This window comes from Canis lupus, chromosome 27, assembly GCF_011100685.1.
Source record: "Canis lupus familiaris isolate Mischka breed German Shepherd chromosome 27, alternate assembly UU_Cfam_GSD_1.0, whole genome shotgun sequence".
NCBI lineage: Eukaryota > Metazoa > Chordata > Mammalia > Carnivora > Canidae > Canis > Canis lupus.
The window spans coordinates 36,299,889-36,327,385 of record NC_049248.1 but is presented as its reverse complement, the minus strand read 5'-3'; the positions used below and the strand labels follow the sequence as shown (position 1 = coordinate 36,327,385).

The 27,497-nt window shown below is 42.1% G+C and overlaps 1 protein-coding gene across 3 annotated transcripts in view; it reads right to left on the bottom strand.

Moving 5' to 3' along the window:
- TMEM117 (transmembrane protein 117) overlaps positions 1-24,131 on the bottom strand; it is a 462,108-nt gene extending 437,977 nt beyond the window's left edge. For 2 of the 3 annotated variants that reach the window (XM_038577402.1, XM_038577406.1), the window contains exons 1-2: positions 24,003-24,131; positions 11,841-12,145 (exon numbers count right to left, since the gene is read on the bottom strand). In XM_038577402.1, coding sequence (XP_038433330.1) covers positions 11,841-12,117 — 277 coding nt within the window. In that variant the 5' untranslated portion in view covers positions 12,118-12,145; positions 24,003-24,131. Of the gene's footprint in view, positions 1-11,840; positions 12,146-24,002 lie in introns of those variants that run through there. The other variant, XM_038577405.1, reaches the window with a different exon arrangement.
- Positions 24,132-27,497: the final 3,366 nt, after the last annotated feature.

Genomic DNA, 27,497 nt, shown 5'->3' with positions numbered 1-27,497 from the left:
ATGTTAATTTTAAAAAGAGAAGCGTGTGCTTGCACTATCAGGTCTTCCTTCACACCCGTGCTTCCTTCCTTCCCCTCCACTCCATCCTCATTGCCACTTCTAAATCGAGCCCCAATCACTTGAAGTCAGGTGTACCCAAGTGACAGAAGCACTCTCCCCATCTCAAAGCCAGTCATCCTGCCACCATCATCCTGCAATACTATTTTGATCATGTCACTCTTGTGATCCAAAACTTTAAAGTTCTCTGACTCCATTCATATAATATGGGGGTGTGGTTTGATTTGTTATTGTTTTGTTTTATTCACAAGCTTGTGCTACTTTTGTAACCCAAAATTTGAAAAAGAGGGACATGCTCCATGGCTTCCTCTTCTTTTCAGAATGAATTTTAAGCTCCTGAACCTGAAATGCAGGACTCTACACAATTTGCCTCGAAGCTTCCCTTTCCAGCCTCCAGTAGATCCAAGTCTGCCAAAGTAGGAAAACTGCCCCCACACACACACACTCTACCTCACAACCAGTTGTCCTTTCATTCCCTACAACTGTGTACTTGACATTTCTCCAGCTTGGAATGCCCTCCTACCTCCAATGCAATTATCTTGGAGCTGTAAGTCACAGCTCAAGTTCAGACATAAGAATTACTGCAGAAACAGTGATCAGACCCAGACTGTTTAGGAGATGGTGAGTTCGCCATTATTAGAGGTACTCAGAGACCAGCTGAAAATGTAACAAGGAAGTGCTCCCCAAAGCCACTCACTGTAAGATTTTATCATTCCCATGAACTCCTACTAGAAGGCTTTATTTGATCATTTCTGTTGGGAATGACTTCTCGCCTCCTTCAGAATAGACTACCCATGCCGCTTGTAAGACAATTATCATATGCTGACATCAGAGTCCCATTACAGGCTTATATTTATATGTCTGTGTCTAATCTCCTTCATTCACCAAAAGCTCCTGAAAGACAAGCGTCTCATGGCACCTAGTCCCTGCAAATGATGGGTACTCAATGTATTTGTCAGTGACGTTACCGAAAACTGATGCAGTTCAAATAGGAATACCCTGAGAAGAATATAAAAGAGAGAGGGGACAGGTCAAGAAGCAACAAGAAACACTGCTCTGTATTCCTTCATGAGATGGTCAGTCCCATATGGCCAGGGAGGGTACACGGGAGAGGGAGAGGAAAATGAGATTTCTTATACTTACAAGTCCTAAAGAGACATGCCACGAGGGGGCCCCACTGGAGGAAAGGAGACTTGGAGGGCCAAGGCAGCAGGCTCAACCAAGGAGGTGGGGAATCAAGAGCGTAAGAACAGTGGGCAAGTGTCTTTATGGGGGTCAGGAGCACACAAGCAAAAGGTGCAAGAGGATTTCATTAGTGTCTCTGAAGGTCACTAGGTCACAGTGGAGGAACGCAAGAAGGAAGACTTGTGGCAGAGGCCAGCCTTATCACACTGGTGTATCTGGGATCCCGGGTGGGGTACTCACAGCCTGTTTGTAAGAATGTTGAGACAGCAGGAAATATGAAGTTTAAAAATTTACAATGCAAATGCTAACTTCCCTGGGCTACTGGAACTTGCTCCCTGAAGCCTCGGTGTGTGTATATACTTATCTACTTTTAGCTGGTCTATCCATTTCAACGGGCATGTCCTTGAGGATATGCAAAGTATCTCAACGAGCATGGACTAGTCCAGGGAAATCTGGATGTGCAATCACATTTCCTCTTGAATTGGAGAAAGAAGTAAAGCCCAATACTGAACGTGAGATCACTGATGGCTACGAGGCCAGGCAGCATTGTGCTGACATCTTCTGGGTCAGCAGCAATGACAGGCTTTGTCCTGGAACTAGCAACAACCCAAAGGAGAGGGCTGGGCAGGCAGGAGATCGTGCCAGAAAAAAAAAAAAAAAAAATCCCTGAACACTAAGTGGAGCGAAGCTGTAGGGAGTGGCCTAGCACAACCCAGTCCTGAGGCGGACAAGGCTCGCCTGCTGCCAGTTTGCCATCTGGGATGCCTGCGAAGGCGCCTGTCTGGGAATCAGGAGGCTTCAATTTATGTTCCAATTTCACTGCTGGCATTTGCTATGACCTTGGAGCCACGCAAATCAACACTGTACATTTCTGTTTAACTGTCGACAGTAAGTCAGGGCCACAGCCACAATAAAAACACAAATCACAACAACAGAATTGCTTTGACCACCACTGATACTCAAAATCCAGTATACAGCTTGAAGGCCACCACTGGAAACCGCTACTTTGTCTTTGGAGAGGCCAAGTGTCCTTATTCCAGCCTGACCCCCTGTGGACCCTAGGTCTTCTAATGGCCTTTCTTTCCCTCCTTCTATCCAGAATCCTGCACAGCATCAGCAATCCTGCACCCCTACCACATCTGAACATTCTCCTACATTTTCCCACCTACCAACACTTACTCTTTGGACCTAGATCTGCCAATGAATATCCTCGTTAGTTTCATCAGACTTCCCAAGTATCATAATACTTTAGCCCAGTGAAACTATCTTCAATAAATGATCTAGTTTTAGGAATTAATAAAAGAGAAAAGAAATCAAACCAGGGAAAACTTTTATTTATCGGTGCCCTCTCAAATCACACTCCTCTCCCACCTAGGACTGTTGATCCTTTATTTGAACAATAAACAATTTTTATCAATGTGGTTTTAAATGAGTCAAGGGATCAAGCACTCTTCACTTCCATTGGGACTCTGTATTGTTTAATCAGCTGTCAAGTTCCACCCTGGCCACTCGTATTTCATTCTTCAGAGAAGTGGTTTCTCTCAGCCTCCCGTGCGTGGATCTGCCTGCTGCAATTGCACTGGCTAGTCACTTTCCCAAGAAATTTCTACTTTCACCTACCGCAGGTCAGAAACGAGAAGAGGAAGTGGAGGCAATGACCGGACCTGGTAAGGAATGGGTGCCTTAGCCTTCTGATGATTCATTTGTATCCAGCCCAGTAAAAGTATCCGGTAAAGGTACCTGGTTAATAATTGCTGAATCACAAAGCTCTAACCTGAGCTAGTTTTATTAAGGCCTTTTACAATGTTTGTATTCTCTGTCCTAGGGGAACCAGAACAGCCAGGCGACCCTAGCGAACAACAGAAAGCTGCCACTGATGGCCCTTTAGTGCCAAGGGATGTGCAACTAGCTGCCCTGTGAACTACTGAAGACGCCCTAATAGGACATGTGGGAGGAAATGGCCCAATACCTAGCATTTCCAGCCTCATCTTCCTTTCCTGCTCTGTAAGTCAGAATGTCAAATGGCATAGATTTGTTTGCAAAGGGCTACCAACTTCACTAACTCTTAGACGTCAACTTTGCCTGTAAAGAGGGTGTTCCATGGGGATTATTTTAATCCTAAATATCAATCATGTCTCAGTTTACCTTTCTGAACCTCTCATGTCAAAAGCTTTGCTTTTTTTTTTTTTTCCTCTCTCTCTCTCTCTCTCATTATGTTTCTCAAGCACTGGAATAACATTTTTCTCTAACTTGAGTTCTGCAGTTATTTCTGACCAAAATGATTTTACTTTACAAAAAAGGAATTATGTGTTGACAACTCAAGTGTAAGCGAAATGAAGGTTCTGGCACTCAGTGTACATTGGTGGAGAATGAAGATGGTAATAGACATTTGAATAATGGCCCTCATGAGTATCAAATACAGTATTTTGAGAAGACAAAGCTTAAAATTATAGATATTCTAAGTAGCATTAGCTACATATATGGCATTTGTTCAAGTAATTCCTCCAAAAGGAAGTCCTTATTTGAGAATATTTAAATAATCAACTGTTGACAATCACCCTGAGCAATAATAAATACACATTTTCTTAATGTATTATCAACCATCAGGATAAATTTAAGGGTCATTTACACTATTCAGCTATTCAGATCCCAAATTAACACAAAGGAGGTTGTATCATACCATTAATGGAATACTATGTAATGGCACTCACATCATTAATTATAATAATGCTTTTCCTTCCTAAATATACGATTAAATCTGTTTCTTCATGTTTTGATACTCCTGTGTCACCATGACTATCTTGCCCACACTTTCCAGGATGTCTGAATCTTTTCTATTTGGAAATGATAAAATCATATGTGTAGCTCAAACACAAAGAAAAGAATTTCAGACTAGACTTAAAGCTAAGACAATAGAAAACAAGCATTTGGCTTTATTACATTCATTAAACGATAGAACATTGTTGAGTTACTAGGTATTTTATGGAAAACGGCCTTTTTGTTAAAATAAAACAAAAGAAAAAATCATCGAATTTGTCTTCTCAAATTTCTGGATGTATTGAGAATGTTTCATTCAGAACTTCCTACTCAAAACCAATGCAGACCTAGGTACACAGAAAACTGCAAACTCATTAAAATTTAGCATAATATGAACACAAGGAAAATCCACTTTCAACATGCATTCTTCTTTCATAGACGTCTAGTTATCAGTTGAACCACTCTTTTTCTTTTCTTTCTTTTTTTTTAATCACTGGCTTCTAAAAACATCATGATTTCTTCACAGCTGGATATCTTAGGGAAACCAAACGTGTAAGAAATGTTGCTTATAGTCAAGTGTAGATCCATTACCCAGTTTCTGTAATGCTGAAATCCATAGACCCTGATCTTTGTAACTGATCTCTTGGCAAGACCTGACCAAAACTGAATTCACTTAGCAGCAAAACCTAACCTGAACTGATTTGAGGCTGACTATAGCCTTTATTTTTTTACACTACTTCATTTGAATACGTATATATCCAGCTACGGTTATGCCAACGTGCTTGATAATGGAGTATTTTCTCAGCCCCTTAGGGCCAGCTACCAAATAGAGGCATATGTCCTGAATTCTGAAACACACCTGGTCTCAAAGTTTGGATATGAAATGATGTGCCTGGATTCAGTTCAGCAAACCCATACTGTGCTGTTCTGAGCACTATTCAAGGGAAATGGTCCACTGCCTGCGTTCTTATCACCTGAACCCACCATTTCCTAAACTCATTATCTTCTCTAACTGGATTCTCCTAATGACTTCCTCTTTCCTTTTTCATAAAATAATCACTCCCTGAGTCACCCACCCAATCTCCTAGTTACCTATAACCTCACCCTACTCAACCCCTCAGATCCCATCAATTGTTGAAGCTTCACCAGGTTCTGCATGTCCCTATCCTGCTGCCCATTGTTCCACCCCTATGCCAGAGTGGCCTGAAGGGCTGCAAGAGGCTCCAAAAATACCTTCCTCTTTCCCTTTCTACCCCCCTAACCTGCCCCTCTCCAACCCCCACAAGATTCTCCCTCATTCTGATTCATGAGATTTTTGTCATCATCTCCTACCTTGTTCAAATGCTTCAAATACCACATCGGAAGAGATAAAGTGCAAGGTATGAGACTGGCTCTTACAGACCAAAGGGAGAATTTAGACTCAACCTGCCCTTCTACTACATCTCCTGCTCCTTTCCCTCTCTTCAAAATGAGCATGACTTCTTTCTTTTTTCCCCAACTCCAAAAAAAGCTAATTTGTTTCATCTCTATGGCTCACACCATCTACCCCGTGACCTGAAATTTGTAATGAATTCTTTGCATCATATCTGACTATTTTCATCCCACTCATGCTTCAGACTCAGCTTAGATCCCACGCTGGCAGCAAAGCTTTCTTTCACCTTCCTGGCCCACCGTGATGTCTTTCTTGAATTCCCATAGCTCTCACAGTCTGGACTATTCATTTGATATTTGATATGCACTTCCTTGTATTATCAGACTAATTAATTTTTTATGCATATGTGTCTCTTTAACCCGATTTTAAATTCCTTGAGAGCAGAGACCATGTCTCATATTTTATGAATGAACAAATGAATACCCTCTATAGCTTACAGTAAGAAGGCAACACTGGCAAAGACAACATGTAAAAGACAAAGGAACATTAACTTATTTATTCATTCAAACTTATCAAATATTACTGTGTTCCAGGCATTGTTTCAGGACCCAAGGATTAAATGATAAGCAACACAACATAAGCCCTGCCCTTGTGAAGCTTCTGGTATAGCTAGGAAACCAGACATTAGTGAAACTAATTATGCAAATAACTACATACACAACTAGTCTGTTTTAAAAAAGGAACTGTGGGATATTAACAGGTTCTGAATCATTTTCATATCCTATACCTGTCGACTCATCCTGAGTCAGCCTGCCCTCTGCTCTCCATCCAGTAAACCCCAACAGAGGCTTTCTTCACAAGTTAGGAAACAAGAAAATAGGAAAGACAAATAGCAGGAGCAGTTTGTTTGAGAAATAACATTTATCACAATCTTGATGGCCTAAGATTCATGCTTGGATAGAGTTATCCAATCAGACGGCATTACCTAGACCCTGATCACTCTGCACTTTACAGAACTGCTTTTAGAGAATTAAAAAAAAAAAAAATCACAGAATTGCTCTTATGCTTAAAAGTTACACTCTAAATTTTTATGAAAGTTTGTTTTAAGTTACAAGAATGTGAAATCCATTTCTGCCTTTGCTACTTCACTACCCAGCATCTCCCATACAAACCAAAGAAAAAAGAAATTATTTACCAGAATTTAGGGCAAGGGAACTCCAAAATTTAGTGCAAAGAAAGATTCCCTTGTGAAACATTCAATTTCCATCATTTCTGATATCCAAAGGTATATATCACCTTTCCCCTTTTGCCCAGGCTCCAAGGAAGCTTGAAACCAACCACATAACAAACCTTATGAAATCAAAACACATTTAATTCTCTCTTTTCTGTGGTCCTCATTTTCTATTCCTATTGTATTAAGCACATGTATATGTTTTATAAATCATTTCAATTCCATTTTGGAATAAAAATGATTTCTTGAGTAAGATTATTTCTTTATATTTATCATTAGAAATACAAGTCTTTTCATCAGAAATCTTTGGATTACTCTATTCATAGGTTTCTCCCATGTATAATGTATAATTCTCCAAAAATGTAGGATGCATTATACTTATTTTTTTAAACAATGGGATCATCTACACAAGTGGCACTGGGAGAGTATTCCAAAAAAAAATGGGATTCAATTTTCATAAATCCAAATATAATAACTCACCTCAACAAGATTCAGTGTTAAACCTAAAGATATTTTTCTAAATAGTATTAATTGTGATTTTTTTAAGATTTAATGAATTTATTCATGAGGGACACAGAGAGAAAGAGAGAGGCAGAGACACAGGCAGAGGGAGAAGCAGGCTCCATGCAGGGAGCCCGACGTGGGACTTGATCCCTGGTCTCTAGGATCACGCCCTGGGCTGAAGGCGGCACTAAACCGCTGAGCCACCTGGGCTGCCCTTAATTGTGATTTCTAACATGTTCCAAAATTCTTGCCACATTTCCGAAATTTGGGATTTTTGACTGACCTGAAACCATAAAAGTTTAGTGCTAATGTAGGAAAACCAACTCTCCCACGTTATTCCAATCATACAGCAAAGATCATTTGTGTTTCTGATAACATGCAATTTCCAGTTTGCAAGTCACCATCTTTGTTTGGGATAACTCCCATTACAAATTATAAATCATGAGGAAGTTTTATGCAGTTAACTCAATAGCAACAAAATTGTAATATTTATGGCTCATAATAATAAAATCAACCAACAAACTAGATTAAATTATGCGCTCACAGATTTATCACTCTTCCTCATACATGCTTTAATTGGGCAATAAGGTATTGTGCTTCCGGAGTCCACTAAGAAGAGAGTTTCCGTAATAAAATAAATGATAAATGAGGGAAGACTCACAAGTTAATGAAATGAAAGGGGCAATGAAAGGAATAGTGGCATTCTTTTTTAAAGATTTTATTTACTTATTCATGAGAGACACAAAGGAGAGAGAAGCAGAGGGAGAAAGGCTCCATGAAGGGAGCTCAATGTGGGACTCGATCCTGGGACTCCAGGATCATGCCCTGGGCCAAAGGCAGGCGCTCAACCACTGAGCCACCCAGGGATCTCAGGAATAGTGGCATTCTGTTCAATATTTTTATTTGGCATTTCATAAGAGAATTAACAAAAAAGAAACTGTTTAACTGATCTCACAAAATGATTCTGATTATTTTATAAACCATCTCAATTTCCATAACGAGAATTTCTGTGCTTGCAATTAACAATCCCATTCCTCCCCACGCAGACACCACCACCACCATGACCACCACCCACACAAGCTTGCACCTGAAAACTGTTAAACGTTTAAATGTGATCTCTTAAAAAAATGACTTATGTATTAATGCTAGTTATTTGGGAACAGGATGGAACATTCATCACATTCCAAGCCAATAAGAACAATGTTTGTGCTGGCATTAAATTTTAAATTCTTCTCCATAATGCTGCATGGCTGTCAGTTCCAGAGCACCCTGCTGTATATTCTTTATTGCAAGTAGACACAAGTGGGAGTTAGAGGGAAGACAACATCTGACAGGAGGCAGTCAGGAAAAGTGTCAAAGAGGACACAATGCTTGAGCTTGGATGTAAAGGAAAAAGAGAAATCAACAAGTTAACAAGAGGATTGAACATGATGCACAAGGTGGGGTGCGTATACAAAGACACAGAGGCATGAGAGAACCCAGCAGGTTCGAGAAGCTGCAAATAATTCTAAAAGTGTGTAATGTCAAGAGACCACGTTTGAAGTCAGGCAGGAGTAAGTAGATCATCAAGAGCTTTGGATACCAATCAAAGGAGCTTAGATTTTATTTTGTAGGTAATAGGAGCCATCTAGCCATGTAAAAAATATATTCCAGTAGCAAAATCCAAAATTAATGGAGAAGGACAGAACCATTAGGAGCAAATGGTTACCATTTTGTGAATAAAGGAAGACATAATGGCCATGAAGGGAGATGGAGACAGAAGGAAAAGATAAGTTTGGAGTTCATTAGAAAATTCAGTCAGGAATCCAGTTATCACCACTTAACACCAAGATTTGCAAAAGGCTATGATTCCTTCTCTAATATCCCATATAATTTCACAGATTTTCAGTAAGAAAAACAAGGAATAGAAGTGATAAAGCCAAACAGAAGTGTTAAAGCTAACTACATTATAGAATCTTTTCCTATAGTAAGCAAAATAAAAAAAAATAGGACATACTTTTGCACTATCAAAATAATTTGTACTCAACATACCACTTGAAATCCAGACCGATTTTTTTTCAAGGCTAATTTATTTATCCCAAGAGGAGAAATAAAAGTAAGCCATTAATGAAATGTGATTTTACTATAAAACATAAGATTTTATAATAGAGTAACAATAAAATGTAGAAATTACAGAGCCAAATGATCTGCCCTTATTATTAATACCAATCAATCAATCTCAATATAAGTAGATAACTTTTCTCCAAATTGGATATTTTGTCTAAATTTGCCTTACCTTTCTACACTGAGCAAATTTCTGGAATGGATTACAAACACATCTGGTCATTGCCTGTCATAGACATTTATTGTTTTGTCTGCCAGCACTCCTGAACCATTTTTGGAAACTGACCCTCTCCCACTCACCCCCCACCCTTAACATCTTTCATCTTTATGAATGTCATGCACAACAGCATGCCTGTTCAGTATTTGGTGGATGGCCCAACTAACACTCAGTTTCTAGATACCCTCTCTGCCATGACCTGTCTTTGCACTTTGCTTTGGCACTCATAAAGGCCACAATGTAGTTGGGAATCACCCACTAACGAATGGCTATCCTTCATTACAACACGGCATCTCACTACATCCATAAATCCTTTCCCTTTTCTTACTTCCATTTCACCTATTCAGTTTTATCCAAACCTCTAGTCCTTGCCTGCTCCTCCCACACCATCAATCTCTCTTACCTCCTTTCCATGCCCAGCCAGACCCTCTGTTAATCAAAACAATAACTTTTTTATTAGAATCCTGTATTTATTTTCCATCCTTTGTTTCCAATACAGCAAGCCTGAGCAGTCCCCACCCAGATGAATCACCCTCAAATTCAGTTCCAGGTGACTGAGCTCTCATAAAGAAAACTGCTTAGCAGTTCATATTGATGTCATTCCAATTTATAGTGGCTAACCCCAACAGCCCTATGTGATCAACAGTAACCCTTTTGTTTGTCCATAGTCAGCTATTATCTATGCTGTTCCAAATCTTAGCCACTTTTTTAAACCCCTTGCATCATCCAATCCATCCACCTTTATCTTTAGCTCTCCCTTCTTCATAGTGAAATAGAAAGCACCAGAATACCACTTACCTCTCTACCCCTTCACGACAATGTACCAATTAGAATACAAACCTTTATCTCTCTTATGACAATTTTGGAGGAACTAGGGTCTCTCCTCCTGTCCTCACTAGAGCCATTATTTCTATCTGTGTCCTAAGTCACAAAGCAGAGAAGCCTTCAGAGATGGTCTCCTTCTATGTCTTTATCTTCATTTCAATCTAGCCCTTTCCCCCAAAATGACAAGATGATCAATTAATCTTCCTCCTCAAAACCAGCATCACCACCACCACCAACAACAAAATCCTTCCTTCTTCCATTCCTATCTCCTTTCATTTCCTCACCAAACTGCTCCAAACTATGTACATATATAATAAATCTAAATATGTACATTTTATAAATTTATGTAATAGAAACACATGACCATAATTTGAATAGAGATTGAAAAGTATATGTAAGTAATACTACATGTGTGTATATCTATGTTCTTCATTTGTTTTTTTCTTAAACCACCACCATCTGTTTCTAACCAAGCTTCTAGATTGGAAATACACACACTGTGTCACCTATGATCTTATAATTACTAAACTCAATGTTTTTTTACTAAGTTCTCTTTCTAACTGGCCCCGCCATTTAAAACTTTCTCTTCCCCATAGCATTTATCACCTCTTTGTATATTATACGTTAATTTGTTTAGTGTCTTTCTCCCTGCTGTGGGATGTAAGTTATTATGAAGGCATAGACCCTGCTTTTTTGACTCACTCTCTAGAATCGTTCCTGGCATTTAATTAGTGATCAATGAATATTTGCTGGATAAATATTGCCCATCTCCTGGCTAAAATTAATTAGGCAAAAGGTGGAAAACACACTCAAACTGGATCAACATTAGTCTCTTTTCCAAGAGTTTAAACGTTAGGACCAAAAGAATCAAGCCAATGTCTCTGAGTAGATGTAAACTGATCTTCAGTGTGAAGAGAATAAAACAGATATTGAACAGAAAAGTTGGGATAAAGAGGATCCTGATAGAAGTCAAGCCCCGGGTTCCATTTATCCCAAGCATCAAAATAAATTCTATCCTTGGTCTTTGTGAAATATCCCAGTATCCTTACAGTAAATAACCTTATTCAGCTTAAACTAATTTTGTGTCTTTGTCTGTTCTATACTAATTGTCCTTCGGTTGAACAGGCTCAAAATAAGCATCCTAAAGCCAATGTTCGAAAAATAAAGAAGGTGAAAAGGTAGAGTTACCATTCCGATTCCCAGAATGAACAATATATGTAAATACATAAGCAATGATTAAGTTATTTTAATGAAAATATGGTGTGACATGAAGGCAAACTCTTTAAGATAATATACTTACGTACTATTTATTTATTTATAAGATTACACACACATTAATTTTAGCTCTAAAGCCATTCTTTGAAAATAAGTTTAGCACTAATTTGACCTCATGCTAATTTTCCTTAGGCCATAGAAAAGTACACAATTGAACAGAGCATAGCGGAAGAACCCAGCTACAACCATGCATCACAAATTAAGGCTGTAGGGCAAACCAAAATGCATCCTAAATTGGCATTTAGAAATAACAGCGCTCTATCTTGAGGAATAGAGTTCAATAATTATCAACATTACATTTCATGGGTACTTACCAAACAAACGCTGATGGAACAGAAATTTCCCAGCTATTAGTCCTATGAGAATAGCAAGTAGCCATAGAAGCACCTTCAGAATCCTCCAGCCAACTCCTCTAGGGTATTTATTTGTTACAAATGAAAAACAGTTTCCAACAACAATAACATTGGCTTCTGTTTGGCTATGAGAAACTGGGTCCTCGGCAAATATTAAGAAGTTAAAGAAGATCACCAAGTAAGCCACAATCATGCGAGACCAGGGATGCTGGAAATAATAACGAAAGTCTTTACCCATCCTTCAAAACTTCAATTCCGTTGTTTACCTGCATAAGAAAAGATACACAGAGTTACAGCAGGAAAACCATCTTTCTCTTCCTATCACCTGTTCAGGTTTATAACAGCTTAATAAAGAGGCATTTAGAAAAGGTGCGACCTGAACCTGTTTATGGCACCAAGACAAGTCTGAGATTGAGGAAAGTAAATGCTGTACCTTCACTGCCATCTAATCATACCTCTGACCGCATAGGGATGTGGAAAGGAAGGAGAATAAAAGCAGGGGGAGAAGGGCCGTGAGAAGGAAAAACACTGTCCAAAATCAGGGTGATGACGGAGATGACCTGTAGAGGTCACCCCTTTGGAGGAAATGCCAGGAAAAAAAAATACTTTTCTTCTTTTAAATAACTATTTTTGGGCTACAATCATAATACAGAGTCATTTAAAAATTACAGCAATGTAGGAGTAAACTGAGTACATATTAACAAAAAAATAGCATCCTCCTCTGCCCATATCCCTCTCTTCTGAGGTAGGATCCCTTCATAATATGGTGGACAACTCTCAGACCTTTTGCTACACAAAAGGACTTTTTTATGTATGTGTATGGACTTTTATAAAATGTTCATAATCTAGTTGTCAAATAATTTCAACACAGAATATGCTTTAGGAAATAGCTAAGTCTATGGTACAGTAGTTACTTGCATGCAGGAGCGATTTGACAATTCTGCTTGTGGGAAGTGAGGAAAAGGGGGAAGATCTCACAGGGCAGGACACACTCAAGTTCAGGGTTGAAAGATAAGTAGGAATTTTTCCCTCCTGTGACAAAGGCAAGAATGCTCAGTCTAGGCATTTGCAAAGGCACAGAGGCATGGCAAAGAACATAATGTGCCTACAGCCATGTGTCCTAACCTGGATGTGCATTGAGAGTACAGAGCTTTTTATTTTTTATTATTTTTTAAGATTTTATTTATTTAGGGATGCCTGTGTGGCTGAGGGCATGATCCCAGGATCCAGGATCGAGTCCCACATCGGGCTCCCTGCAGGGAGCCTGCTTCTCCCTCTGCCTGTGTCTCTGCCTGTGTCTCTCATGAATAAATGAGTAAATCTTTTTAAAAAATAATAAAACATAAGATTTTACTTATTTAATCATGAGAGGCACAGAGATAGAGGCAGAGACACAGGCAGAGGGAGAAGCAGGCTCCTCATGGGGAGCCCAATGTGGGACTCGATCCCAGGACCCCAGGATCACGACCTCAACGACTCAGCCTCAACGACTGAGCCACCCAGGTGTCCCTACAGAGCTTTTTAAAAATGCTGATATACACAAACAAAAACAAAAACAAAAATGCTGATGTCCAGATCACACCTCCAAAGTCTTGCTTAGCTCCTCTTTCTTCCTTGGGAGCCAGCCTTCCTATAAAGAACACAAGCCTGCATTAGGTCCACCAAGTCTCTCCAATTCTGCAGTTCAGCTTTGGTGAACCAATCTGGTGGCTCAGACTAAGCTATCTCGCTTTGTTTTCAGCCACAGAGCTGAATAAAAACTGAGATTAAAAAATAACTATAAAGATGGTAATTGCACTGAAATCTGCCAATTCTTTTTTATTCTTTCTCAATTTGTGTAGAACGAGGAGAAAAAAGGACCCTTACAAAGCCTACATCATGTGAGGTCCAGGCTCTGTGTTGGATGTACACATGCTTCATTATCTCATTTTTATCATAACAACCCTCTGAAATAGTATCATCATCATTCCCATCACTTCATCTTGGGGGGCGGGGGGGACTGAGGCTCACACAGATTATGTAAATTGCCCAGAGCCGGCCAGCAGGAGAGCTCTGATCTGGGCCTCTGAAGTCAGACAGCCCAGTCAACTCCAGGAATTCTCTTTACTTTAGAAAGAAGGTAGACCCAGGGCCCAGCCCCAGGGAGGTCAGCCTCTGAATGCTTCCTGGAGACATATTCTTCTCTAGAGATGACTATATTAACTCTACAGTGTATACTCCATTAACCAGGGAAAAATTATGTAAGTGAAAGAATCCTTCACAAATCCCAAGCACTTTGGGAAACTGATAAATTTCCCATTGGTAAATAATCTCATTTTACACATGGCTAAAAGCACAAAGATCAAGCCACAAGCCTGAAGTAACTCTAAGTCCATGGAAGCCCTGACAATAGGTTCCAGGGCTCCCAAGTCCCTGTCCAACAGTCTGGGGTGATGAGTAGCAATTAAAGTCACAATCTGAATTAATGGAGACTTGTCTTATCTATTTTAGAAAAGCAATGTAAACACACAAAAGGACTAGCAGGAAAACTCAGCAAAACAAAGAGTCGCTGTGCCTTGGATTCAGAAACCTTCTAAGCAATTTTAAGTTCCTTGTGATCTTCGTGAATATTCCGAAATATCTGTCCCCAGGGGCTGCAGCTCAGACAGGTTAGGAATGGCGACTGTAGAAAGATTTTTTTCCTAATATGAAGTTCATCACCCAACACAGCAGTAGTTGGTTCTCACACCAAAGACAGCAAAGTGGTGAAAAACAAAAATGAGCATCATGCATTTTCATGATATTCAGTACGCAAGGATGCCAGAAAGGACTGTCAATTCGGTTCCGTGCAACATTTTTAGAAATGTCCTATAGTTAATATAGAAATCACTTCAAGGCCAATGAGTCTTGAAGCAAGGACTCATTCCTATATGCCCATCAGAACAGGACAAGAGTATCATTTAAGAAGTTAACAGGTTTCAGGGTACTTGGGTGGTTAAGTGCCTGACCCTTGATTTCAGCGCAGGTCAAGATCTCAAGAGTTGTGAGATCAAGCCCCCCACCACCACCACCCCCATTGGGATGTAAGGTCAGCACTGAGTCTGCTTAAGATTCTCTCTCTCTCTTCCTGTCCCTCTGTCTCCTTCCCTTCTCTTTCTCTCTGAAAAGAAGAGGAGGAGGAGGAGGAGGAGGAGGAGGAGGAGGAGAAGAAGAAGAAAGAGGAGGAGGAAAAAACCAGGTTTCTAAGCTGCTTCTCTTACCAGTGGGGAATTCTGGCACAGTTTCCCCACCGCCTCCCTTCCCCCACCCACACACAAGCAATGCGGCAGGATTCAGAACATTGAATTCATAAGACTTTGTTTTTTTAACCAATCGTTGTTTTTTGTGGAGGGTTAGCATATGCTCATTGTTGTTGTTTTTAACATTAGAATCTTGTTTTGTGGGCTATGTAATGTCCACATGCCCAAACTGAATTAGAACATTCAAAGAATTCTGGAGACAGCTGTTCCTTTTCAGTATTTATATTGTTTCAAGAGAGACAACTATAGTGTTGAGCAACAATCCTGCACTTGGACAGGTCTGAATTCCCACAGGAATGCCATGAATGCTACCATCACCCCCGTGTTACAGGTAAGCAAGGGCCCAGAGCAGTTGCTGCCTATTGAATTCACCCACCCAGCGAGTGGAAGAACCAGCATTTGAGTCCAAATTTATTCCTAGCCCTTGATCTCTCTCATAGACTGCAAATCTGAAAGCGTTTCTTCCAATAAACTGTCTCCCATTGGGTTTGTGGCCTATTCTTTATTTCTACTAACAGATTCAGTGGCTTAGACACTAGCTGGATTATTGGTCTTTCTATTTTACGCTAAACATGGCTGATGTTTATTCTTGCTTCATATGCCAAAGCTGAAGAGATGTCTTCCAGGGGGTCCCAAATTTCAAGAACCTACAAAATAACTTGAATAACACTTCTACTTATCCCCACTTCCTGATTTCATCCACAAAGGCACCCAAAGCCTGCCTACTCATCTCAGCCTTAAGTACCAGATATCCAGAGCACCGATAACTGTTTTTACTTCTTCCTTCACATGAAGCAATATGATCATTCAGTGACTCTCATGTTAATAATCCAGGATTGAGGGGATCCCTGGGTGGCTCAGCAGTTTAGCACCTGCCTTCGGCCCAGGGTGTGATCCTGGAGACCCGGGATCGAGTCCCATGTCGGGCTCCCTGCATGGAGCCTGCTTCTCCCTCTGCCTGTGTCTCTGCCTCTCTCTGTGTGTCTCTCATGAATAAATAAATAAAATCTTTTAAAATAATAATAATAATAATAATAATCCAGGATTGATATTGTTCAAATTGATGATGCTACACCGTGTACATAGTCGGCAAACTCTTAATTTTTTTTAAACTCACTTCTGCTACCATAGCTGAGTTTTTATCTTAAATAAATGTGATTTATCTTAGTTCATAGTACATTAGAGTAAAATTACCGGCTTACGTGTGTGTCTCCTTCACTAGGTCGTACGGTCATGCAGGGCTGTTCACTTCCAGGCCACAGCACAGGGCCAGGCTCAAAGTGGGCAATCAATGAACCTCTACCGGATGAGGTGAGTGGTACACTTATAAAGAAAAGCCTTCTCATGGTCTAGGTGAGATGAGAAGGCACAGCAACCTGCCATTAGCTTCCGCTAACAGAGGAAGGGAGAAAAGCACTGGAACCCCAAAACCACCACGCTGACTCAGCCAGCAGCAGTGATGTGTTCACAGCCAGCACCATCCCTTTTTAGCACAGGTTCTTCGTTATCACCAGTATCACCAGGGCTGACATTTATGGAGTATTTACCATATACCAGGCACTATGCTAACGAGCTCTACACATTGTATTTAAATTTCAGAGCAGCCCAAAGAAGAAAATAAAACTCTTATTTTATAAATTTTGAAACTGAGACCTAGGGCTTAGTAATTCATACCGAGTAACAAAAGGAGCCAGTGCCAGAGCAAGGATTCAAATCCAAGCCACCAAGCTTTAACACTCTGTACCATGCCTTCCCTACATAAAGACAAATTCCAAAATCTTGCCCATGACATGTAGGTTAGAAAGTTCCTGATAATAAAGCTGTCTGATATAAAAGATTCCCAATACTGGAGGATGAGTGAGTCCACTAATACTAGTCCAGTGGACCTTGCAAGCATGATCAGAAAGCTGGTCATGTGGCTGAGACAGGATTGTTTCAGTTTTGTTCTTCTTCTCTGAGCATCTGTCTAAGGAGTTGAGTTGATCTGACTGTTCTTTTGCAGGGCATCACTGATGCTCATTCGGTGATTTTCCAACTCTGAGAGCTAGACTAATCCACCCCAACCACTTCCCTCCTATAAGTAATGGCACCAATAGGTAGATGTCTCTACCAATACCTCGGAAGCCTCTGCTTTCCCAAATTATGGCAATGATTGGAAGAAGGTGGTAACTACAGGCTGGAACTTTACACACTGTCCGATAATCCACAGGCCATCAGTCATGGTGCACTAATATTTATAGTAGATACTATGAATCTGACATATTTTACTACAGGTATTGTGTTTCTGCTAAGAAAGGCTAAGAACAGAGAGGAATGCAAAGGGAAAAGAGGAAAGAGGTAAGGATGCTCATGTTGGGAGGACACTGAGCAAAGGCGGAAAGGGACTTGCTGCTTCAGAGGTGCATCTGTAGTTCTGTGTGGCTGGAACACATAACTTGAGGAGATCTTGGGAGCGGTAAAGATAATTTGCAGGCAATTTAAGGAAGATTATACAGAAGTGCTGTTCTGTAGTTTACTGAAGGGAGAACAGAGAATGAAAAGTTTCAGAACTGAAGAGTGATACGACCGATTGGAGCAGAGTTTGGGAAAGATGTCTCTCTCAGCTTAGAAAAAGAAAAATTGGTATGAGACATAATGAAAGTGGAGAAGCTGCATTTATAGGCAATTTCAACAGTTTAAGTGAAAAATAATTAAGTCCTAGGCTACGACAACATAGATGCCCTGATAAGTGCCGTAACAATTTGACTATAGCAGAGTACCCTGCCTCCATTATTTATTAGGACCTTTACAAAAAAGAAAACACTGGAGGCTTTCAGGAGGATGAATTTCACTTTTCTCAGCAGGGACCCTGGCTCAGGGAACAGTTCTTCCATAATGACAAGTATGATCAAGATGGAGTATATCATTTGCTTTTTAAAAAATGTACAGATGCATATGGAAAAATCCTTGATGAACTAATATGTTCTACAAAAGACACTATTACTAGCCAAGCAGAGCATACTGAATACACAGGTCTGCTAATGTGGGTCTCAACATCTAGAAATCTCTCACCAGGTAACATGAGCAAATCATTTCCATTGTGGAGCACTATTCTAAGATTAAGAAAAAAAAAAGAATTCCTCCAGATTTTTTGAGGCTCCTTAGTATCTATGCCTGAAAATTCACAGGTAACCTGTCTTAGCTCTTATTAAAGGGCTTTTTAAAGATGACTGTGCCAACGGTGTAGACTTTATTTTAAACACCTAGAATCCAGTTTCTTGAAAAATAATTTTTAAAAAGACTTCCTGGGGATCCCTGGGTGGCGCAGCGGTTTGGCGCCTGCCTTTGGCCCAGGGCGCGATCCTGGAGACCCGGGATCGAATCCCACATCGGGCTCTCGGTGCATGGAGCCTGCTTCTCCCTCTGCCTGTGTCTCTGCCTCTCTCTCTCTCTCTGTGTGACTATCATAAATAAATAAAAATTAAAAAAATAAAATAAAATAAAAAGACTTCCTGTACTTTGCTTTTTGTGGTAGGCACTTTGTGACACACACGGCTATACTCTGAGCAGTTCTTGGCTGGATTAGCACAAGACAAAGGTAAAAGCTACTTCAATTACCTAGTTCTAGCATAGTATTACATACCATACATAAAGTTCTTTGCAGTTCACAGAACACCTTAACGATCATTTCATTTAATCCCTAGGATAACTGCTTTTAAAATCATAGATCAAGGGACACCTGGGTGGCTTAGCGGTTGGGCACCTGCTTTCACCTGGGGTCTTGATCCTGGGATCCGGGATCGAGTCCCACATCGGGCTTCCTGCAACAACCTGCATCTCCCTCTGCCTATGTCTCTGCTTCTCTCTCTCTCAGTCTTTGTCTCTCATGAATAAATAAAAAAGTCTTTAAATAAATTAATTAATTAATTTCATTAAATCATAGGTCAAAAGGAAGGTCACAGCTTCCAACCATTTAACATTATTTACTTAAAAGATAAATAAAGATAGCAGCCTATATTTATATCACATTGTACCTCTTAGTGTTTTTAGTGGGCAAAATCATACCATTAGAATGATGCTAGAGGGGCCCCTGGGTGGCTCAATTGGTTAAGCATCTGCCTTGGGCTCAGGCCATGGTCTCAGCATCCTGGGATGGAGCCCTGCTCAGCAGGGAGCCTGCCTCTCCCTCCTCCTCTGCCTCTGCCTGCCTCTCCCCCTGCTTGTGCTGTCTCTGTCAAATAAAATGAATAAAACCTTAAAAAAAAGAGTGATATTAGAATGTTTCTAAGGAATCAGGAACATCTGTTTTTCAAAGGCAGCCTAATGTGGTAGAGAAATATGGTCAGGTCTACCTGACTGCTACTTATAAGCTCTGTGATCTAGGGCAAAGTCCTAACCTCTCTGAGATTCTATGTCTTCACCAGTAAAATCCCAACAAAAGTACTTCCCTGAGTACTGTAGTGAAGACTTAGGAGATTTCTTCTGTAAAGTGCCTGTCATTTTCATGTATTTCCTACTCCAAAGGCCAGTTAAACCCAAGTAACATCAACTACTATGCATTACATTCACTGAGTGATTTTTACATGTTATTCTCAGTGTTAAAGAATTTTTAATACAACTGCACAAAGTAAAGGATGAAGTTATCCTTATTTTTTTAAGATTTTTTTAAAGATTTTATTTACTTATTTAGAGACACAGAGAGAGAGGCAGAGACACAGGCAGAGTGAGAAGCAGGCTCCTTGCAGGGAGCCCGATACAGACTCAACCCCCAGACCAGGATCACGCCCTGAGCTAAAGGCAGACGCTCAACCGCTGAGCCACCCAAGCATCCCAATGTTATCCTTATTTTACAAATATTGAAAATAAGGCTCAAAAAGCTTGCATTACCTATCCAAACTCATATTTGGAAAGTGATGAAGTCCAGATTTGTTAATTCCATGATAACGTTCATCATTCATTCCCTCAATATTTACCAATTGCTTATTTGTGCCAGGCACTGGCCTCTGCATGAGGGTTATACCAGACAATACCCTAGTTTGCATCTTACTGTCTTATTGAGGGAAAAAGGCATTAAACTGGAAAAAAAAAAAAAGGATACATAATATATATATATACATATATATATATATATATTTTTTTTTTTTAAGATTTTGCCTATCCATTCATGAGAGACACAGGTAGAGAGAGAAAGAGGCAGAGACACAGACAGAGGAGAAGCAGGCATCATGCAGGAAGCCCGACATGGGACCCGATCCCGGGACTCCAGGATCACGCCCTGGGCCAAAAGCAGGCACCAAATCACTGAACCACCCAGGGATCCCCCAGGATACATAATATTTTAGAAAGCTATGAGTTGATAGAGAAAGTTACTAGGGAATGTCAGGAATGAGAGCAGTTGGAGGAGGCCTCACTATAAGGTGACATTTGAGCAGAGACCTGAAAGAAGGGAGGGAGGCAAGCAGACAACTGGGAAAGAGTGATCCATCCAGACAGAGAGAACAAAAAAATTGCAAGGCCTGTGCTGCGTGCATGATCAATGCATTGAAGGAACAGCAGACAAAGCTAATGTGACTGGATGGGGTAGAGGCAGGGAAGTATAAAAGGAGATGAGGTCTACAAGGTGGAATGGCATTGTGACATGGCCTTTCAGGACCCAGCCTAAGGCCAATCTGTGCATGGAGGCTTTCACACTGTTTAAGATGAGAAGCAGGAGAGTGATACATATAACTTACAAGTCAGAAGGGCCAACCTGTCCAATGGTTGGAAACATATTAACTTCTAGATAGATTTAAGAGGAAATGTTGCCAAAAATTACATGATGTATTGGATGTGGATAGGGCCTGGCAAAACCCAGAATGAAGCTGCCATTTCCTGAGATGAACACCATTGAAGCAGATATGAACAATACAGTAAAAATGAACATTTTTTAGTATTTTGTATGTGTCAGGCAAGCACTTTTCATTCAGTACCTCAATTAGTCCTTATACCAACCCTATGGATTTACCACTGAAGAAACAGAGACTTGGAAAGGTTATAATCTGCCCAAGGTCATACAGCTGCCTTGGTACGACCCCAAAGTCAATACTCTTAATAACTAATATGTCCTCTACACTGAGAAGTATAAAATACAGAACAAAGTTCCAACAGGAAGGAAGTAGAAGCATGAGGAAGGAGTAAGTACTAGGTGATGACTTGCACCCAGTAGGCACTCAACAAATATTTGCTGATTAATTACTAAATAAAAAAAAAATGTATGGATCATGTAGGATAAACAGATCAGCCTTGGGTAGGAAAAAAAAAAAAAAAAAAAAACTAAAGATTCCATTCCAGAGAGAATAAATTCTGGATAATGGGATATTCAAGTCCATATAGGAGGAATGGCAGAAAGATGGAGAAACAAACTATATATTTGCCTGGGTCAGCCCTGAGGATAGGTCTTGGTATATTATCTTGAAATGTTAGATGAAAAGGCAGACTTGAGGAGGCGACATACAGCATTTTACATAATGTGAATCCTTAATACAGGTTTTACAAATACAAATAGCAATAATAGGGACGCCTGGGTGGCTCAGCAGTTTAGTGCCTGCCTTTGGCCCAGGGCATGATTCCGGAGTCCCAGGATCAAGTCTCACATTGGGGTCCCTGCATGGAGCCTGTTTCTCCCTCTGCCTGTGTCTCTGCCTCTGTGTGTCTCTCATGAGTAAATAAAATCGTCAAAAAAAAAAAATAGCAATAATAACAGAAGTTGGAACTTCTTGCTTTTAATCCAAAACAAGAGACCACACAGCCTTTAAAATAAAAAGCAACCTTTTAAGTCAATCAATGAAACCACCATAAGTGGCTTTACATAGATACCAGGATGGTATTTGTGGTACCCTTGCTAAATTAGAGGATCGCATCCATAAATCACTTCCCAGACTTTCTCTTCACATTGTTTCAACCTTTAAATGATTCTCTTCCCTGCTTCTTATCCTGCAGTCTTTGGGATATGAGTACTAAACCATGAGAGTTTTTAAAACAGCGAAGTTGAAGCAAAGTTAGGTCTGAGGTTGTCTCCTAACAAAGAGATTAGTTACCTTTTCATTAAAATGGCAAAGTATGTGTGAGCCCTTTCATATTATAAAGATGAAAAAATATTCACCAATGAATTCTTTAAAAAATGTTTAAAGCTGGGGATCCCTGGGTGGTGCAGCAGTTTGGCGCCTGCCTTTGGCCCAGGGTGCGATCCTGGAGTCCCGGGATCGAGTCCCATGTTGGGCTCCCGGTGCATGGAGCCTGCTTCTCCCTCTGCCTGTGTCTCTGCTTCTCTCTCTCTGTCCATCATGAATGAATAAATAAATAAATAAATAATCTTTTTAAAAAAATGTTTAGAGCTCCTGTTCAGTGATATCTGTTTATGATGAAGAATCTAAACACACACCAAAGAAAGTAACAGCTAATGAATAAAATAAAATTCATTCATATCCGAAATTACTTTTTTAAATGGTTGGCAATTTAAAGACACAAATTAAAGAGACAAGCATTGCTTTCTGAGCATGAGGATCAGATGGAGGTGGAATGGGGGTGGGGACAAAGACCTGAGTCAAAATTTCAAAATCCAGGTTACTTTTAAACTATACACAGGGGCAGCCCAGGTGGCTCAGCGGTTTAGCACCTGCCTTTAGCCCAGGCCTGATCCTGGAGACCTGGGATCGAGTCCCATGTCAGGCTCCCTGCATGGAGCCTGCTTGTCCCTCTGCCTGTGTCTCAGCCTCTGTGTGTGTGTGTGTGTCTCTCATGAATAAATAAATAGGACCTTTAAAGGAAAAATTAACTACACACAGATTGAGGGGGCCCGGGGTGTTTGAAAGTATAGGCATGGCCAAAAAAAATTTAAAATTCAATATCTTACAACAAAAATAGTTTTTACAGAGACTCCACTACTCTTTATAGTCAATAAATGAGAAGAACTTTTATTCTGAAGACAAAACAAAGCCCTGAAGTCTTGCTAGAAGCCCTTCCATGGATTTCAAACAGCATACCATTTATAATCAGGAGTAAAAACGTTTATTCAACACACCCTTTCCCCCCCTTTGGTTCATTAGACATATTATTTTTTTTAAGATTTATTTATTTATTTATGATAGAGAGAGAGAGAGAGGCAGAGACACAGGAGGAGGGAGAAGCAGGCTCCATGCAAGGAGCCCGACGCGGGACTCGATCTTGGGACTCCAGGATCACACCCTGGGCCAAAGGCAGGCGCTAAACCGCTGAGCCACCCAGGGGTCCCCTCATTAGACATATTAATACTAAAATAAGCATGTGATGATTCCTCCCATCACACACACACACACACACACACAGTCCATGGCTGCACGCAGGGCACAGTGAACCCTGGCAGCCCAAGTGTCAGCACCTGGCTCTAACACACTTGTGGGCCTAAATGGCATTTTCAAAAATAGGAATCGACCGATACAGCTTTATTTAGGATAAAGTTCGTAAACACCCAAGTTCTCTCTTTCGCTTTTGCTTTTGGGGGATTTGTTTTGGTGTGTTTTTTAAGGAGAACAGCCCCGAGCTGCATGCAACCTGTTAATGTCATTAGCCGGCCCTCGGCAGGCCCGGGGCGCGCTCCCCTCCCTCCCGGGGAGCAGCGAAGCGAGGAAAGTTGAAGGTCCGTGCGGGCCGCCCCCCTGCGCCCCTCGGCCCCGCCTCGCCGCGTGCATCCCCGGGCGCCCGGGAGGGCGGGGGACCTCGGGGCCGCGCCTGGGGCGGGGGTGCAGCGGGGGGTGCAGCGAGGGGTGCAGCTGGGGGCGCAGCTGGGGGTGCAGCGGGGGTGCAGCGGGGGTGCAGCGGGGGTGCAGCGGGGCCCGGGCCGCGTACTCACCCGGGGGCGCCTGCAGCGCGGGGTGTGCAGCGCGGGGGACGGGCGGCCGCAGCCCTCCGCCGCGCCGGCGGCCTCGCTGGGAAGCTGCCGCGGCCGCTGCTGTCACCGAGCTATAAATACCGGCTCGGCCCACACTCGCCGCCGCCGCCGCCGCCGCCGCCGCCGCCGCCGCCGCCGCCGCCGGGCGCCCTCCGCAAAGTCCGCCGGAGCGCAAGGGCGACGGCGCCGCGGGCCGACCGCGAGGGCCCCAGCTGTTGGGCGGCCTCGGCAGCTGGAGGCATGGCCTCCCGCCGCCCCCGCTCGCCGCGCCCTCCCCTCCCGGCCGGGCCCGCCTCTGCGGAGCCCGCGGCTGCAGGCGGGGACCACTGGGGACGCGGCGGGGGCGGGGGTGCGGGGGGGGGGGGGCTCGGCGACAGCCCGGCGTGTCAGCAGCAGTCCCTCCGTCCTGCGGGAATCCGCTCTCTTCTCCTAAAATCCACCACCCTGCAGGGAGCCAATGACGTCCCCAGGTGGATCAGCCTCCAAGAACTGCAAACTTTCGAATGCAGTCTCGGGTCATAGAGCATCCTTTCCGCTTTGGTCAGTCGGTGCAGGGGGGCGGGGGGGGGGGGGCAGGTAGTGGGGGAGGAGGCAGCCCGCGAGGATGTGAGAAGGCTTACACTTACTCTCCGGGCTGTCCAGTCTGACACACACACACACACACCCACGCAAATATATCCACACATTTACCCCCAGATCTATAAGCACACACAGAGACTCATACACTTAGAAATGGACAAATACAGGTACACATGCATATACTACACATGCATATATATACACATACACACACACTGTGCAACCTTTAGCATTTTTGAAGTTTGAAGCTCTCAGGAGCCTCTCATTCTGCAGTGCTTAAATGATTTCTCTGCAGCATGGCAGAGGAGGAACTTTGACCACATTCGGCCAATTCCCTTTGCTTCCGATGCAACGTCTCTTCCACGGTGTGTGGGCCTTTGTTTCCTTCCATCCCTAGTGCTGGCTTCGGCAGCACCTACACTAAAATCCTTCCATCCCTAAGAACAACTGCTGTCTCACTTTACCAGCTGCTTGTAGAGTATTGAAAGCTGCTGTCCAGTGTATGGATACTCTGTGCTAGTGGGAGTGATCACTAGTTGGAATAGTCAGATGGAAAATGGGATCATTCCCATATGCCTACGGTAGCAAACTTCTGAGGAGAAAAATAGCCTCCCTCCCGATGGCAGCATGATTCAGGAGTGCCTGGGTAGCAAGAGGGAGAGCTGAGATGTCAGCAGATTTTGAGATGGGGCAGAGAAGGCCACTCCCAAGTCCTGCAGCGTAGCTTAACTACAGGGACACAGCTGGGAGTTCACTGCCATGCTTCTCACTAGCTTTGACCTCTGTTCTGTCTTCTAAGAATTTATTCCACGTGGAGCTACTGTACTGTAGTTTGTGATGATCTTGTGGAATTCTTAGCTTGTTAAGATTCTCCTTAGTGAAGCTTTCACAAGCTTTCCCAGACAGAGCTGTTTCCTGTGCTAGCCCTTTGCATGTGCTACGATGACACTTCTTATATTGGCTGTACTTTTGGCAATGCCTTTTCCTCCCCCACTAAGCCATGAACTCTTTTGAAGGGAGAGACACAAATCGTACTCGGCTGTTGCATCCTCAACACCGAATGTAGTGAACTATAGTAATGGCTCAGTAAAGAGTAGATTAATTCCAGAGATTATTAGAGCCTACCGTTTTTGTAATTATAATCAGGATTAATTTCCAAAGGACTATTAAACTGTGTAACTGTCTAACATGGGTTCCGTGTGCTATATTTTCCTTGTATCTTCATTTAAAGCAAGGAGTCTTCAGTCAGTTGAAACTGGAAAGTATGAAAGCTTCACAAATTATGCAGCATAATGCTGATGTGTGTGGCTTGTTAACACATCCCGCTCCCCCCCCCAAAAAAGAAAAACTTAAAACAAAACAGAGGCCCTTTTCCGTCATCAGAAGTCTGTAAGACATACTGTGTTTCAGAGGATAGTGGGCACATATTAATAAGCAGCTTCTCTTTTGTCTACTTGAGAGATAGCACTCGCTCCACAATTAGTGGACTTATATGGTGTCTGCTAGAATGGACTTCAGTTAATTAAAACTGAAATGCCTGTCCTCGGTTACATGGTGACTTGTTTTCCCTACCTTTGGATCCCGGTCTTCTTTTTTTTTTTTTTTTTAAGATTTTATTTATTTACCCACCAGACACACACACACACACACACACACACACACACACACAGAGGCAGAGACACAAGCAGAGGGAGAAGCAGGCTCCAAGTAGGGAGCCCGTTGTGGGACTCGATCCCGGGACCCCAGGATCACGCCCTGGGCCAAAGGCAGGCACTAAACCGCTGAGCCACCCAGGAATCCCCTGAATCCCTGTCTTCTTAACATATGATCTCACTCTCTTTAATAATAATTTAAGAGTAAGCTCAACCAGTGTTTACTATTTGCTCTTAGTTGAGAGACCTCAAGGTTTAAAGAATACAACTCTCTGGGACAAAATGTTGAAATGACCAAGATTTTCTTCAATATACGTGCTCCCTTTTGCCACTGACCAAGAAGATTGTGCCCTTTGCTTTTTGAGCCAACAAGGATCTCCAGTCCAGCCCTACCTACAGACCAGGCAGGGGAACAGCCTCTACACTTAATCTTTGTCACAATAACATGTAGTGATAAAAGTTCACCTTATTGAAGGCTTGCTATCTCCCAGGCCCATTCCATGTATCAAAATGTTTCATCTCTGCAGTAGATCTGGGGATTGATGTTATTAGTATCACTTCCATGTTTGCCTTCCAGAAAAGAGACATGTGAAGACTTCATAACTAGCCAGAGAGGTGGAGTAAGGATCAGAAGGCCCACAGTATGACTTGCTAATCCACATTATCTTATACTTCCTCCTCATGTACCAGGAAAGGGATGTGGGTTTTACAGTTAGGAGACCCAAAAATAGGGATTATTGGTGTTGGTGTGAATTCTGTTCCATTACAACCCTAGCTACAACTACTATAAAATTTCAATAAGAATCTCTAGATCTCCCTTTCTGCCCCATTAAAGTGGTAAGATGTTAGATCTGGATATGGACTCAGGGGTTCCAACAAAGGTCATTTGGCCTGTACAAAGTCAGATCTACTTAGGATTAGGCTATCGTGCTCCCCATTCTCCAGTTACTTTCCATCGCAGGCGTGACCACACAGACCTGCTGGGAGATATAAAATGCCCTAATGTGTGTAAGATACCTATACAGTGTCAAGTACATGATAGGTGGTCCATAAAGATCATTCTTCCTGGGGCAACCCGGGTGGCTCAGCGGTTTAGCGCTGCCTTCAGCCCAGGGCCTGATCCTGGAGACTCCGGGATCGAGTCCCACATCAGGCTCCCTGCATGGAGCCTGCTTCTCCCTCTGCCTGTGTCTCTGCCTCTCTCTCTGTGTCTCTCATGAATAAA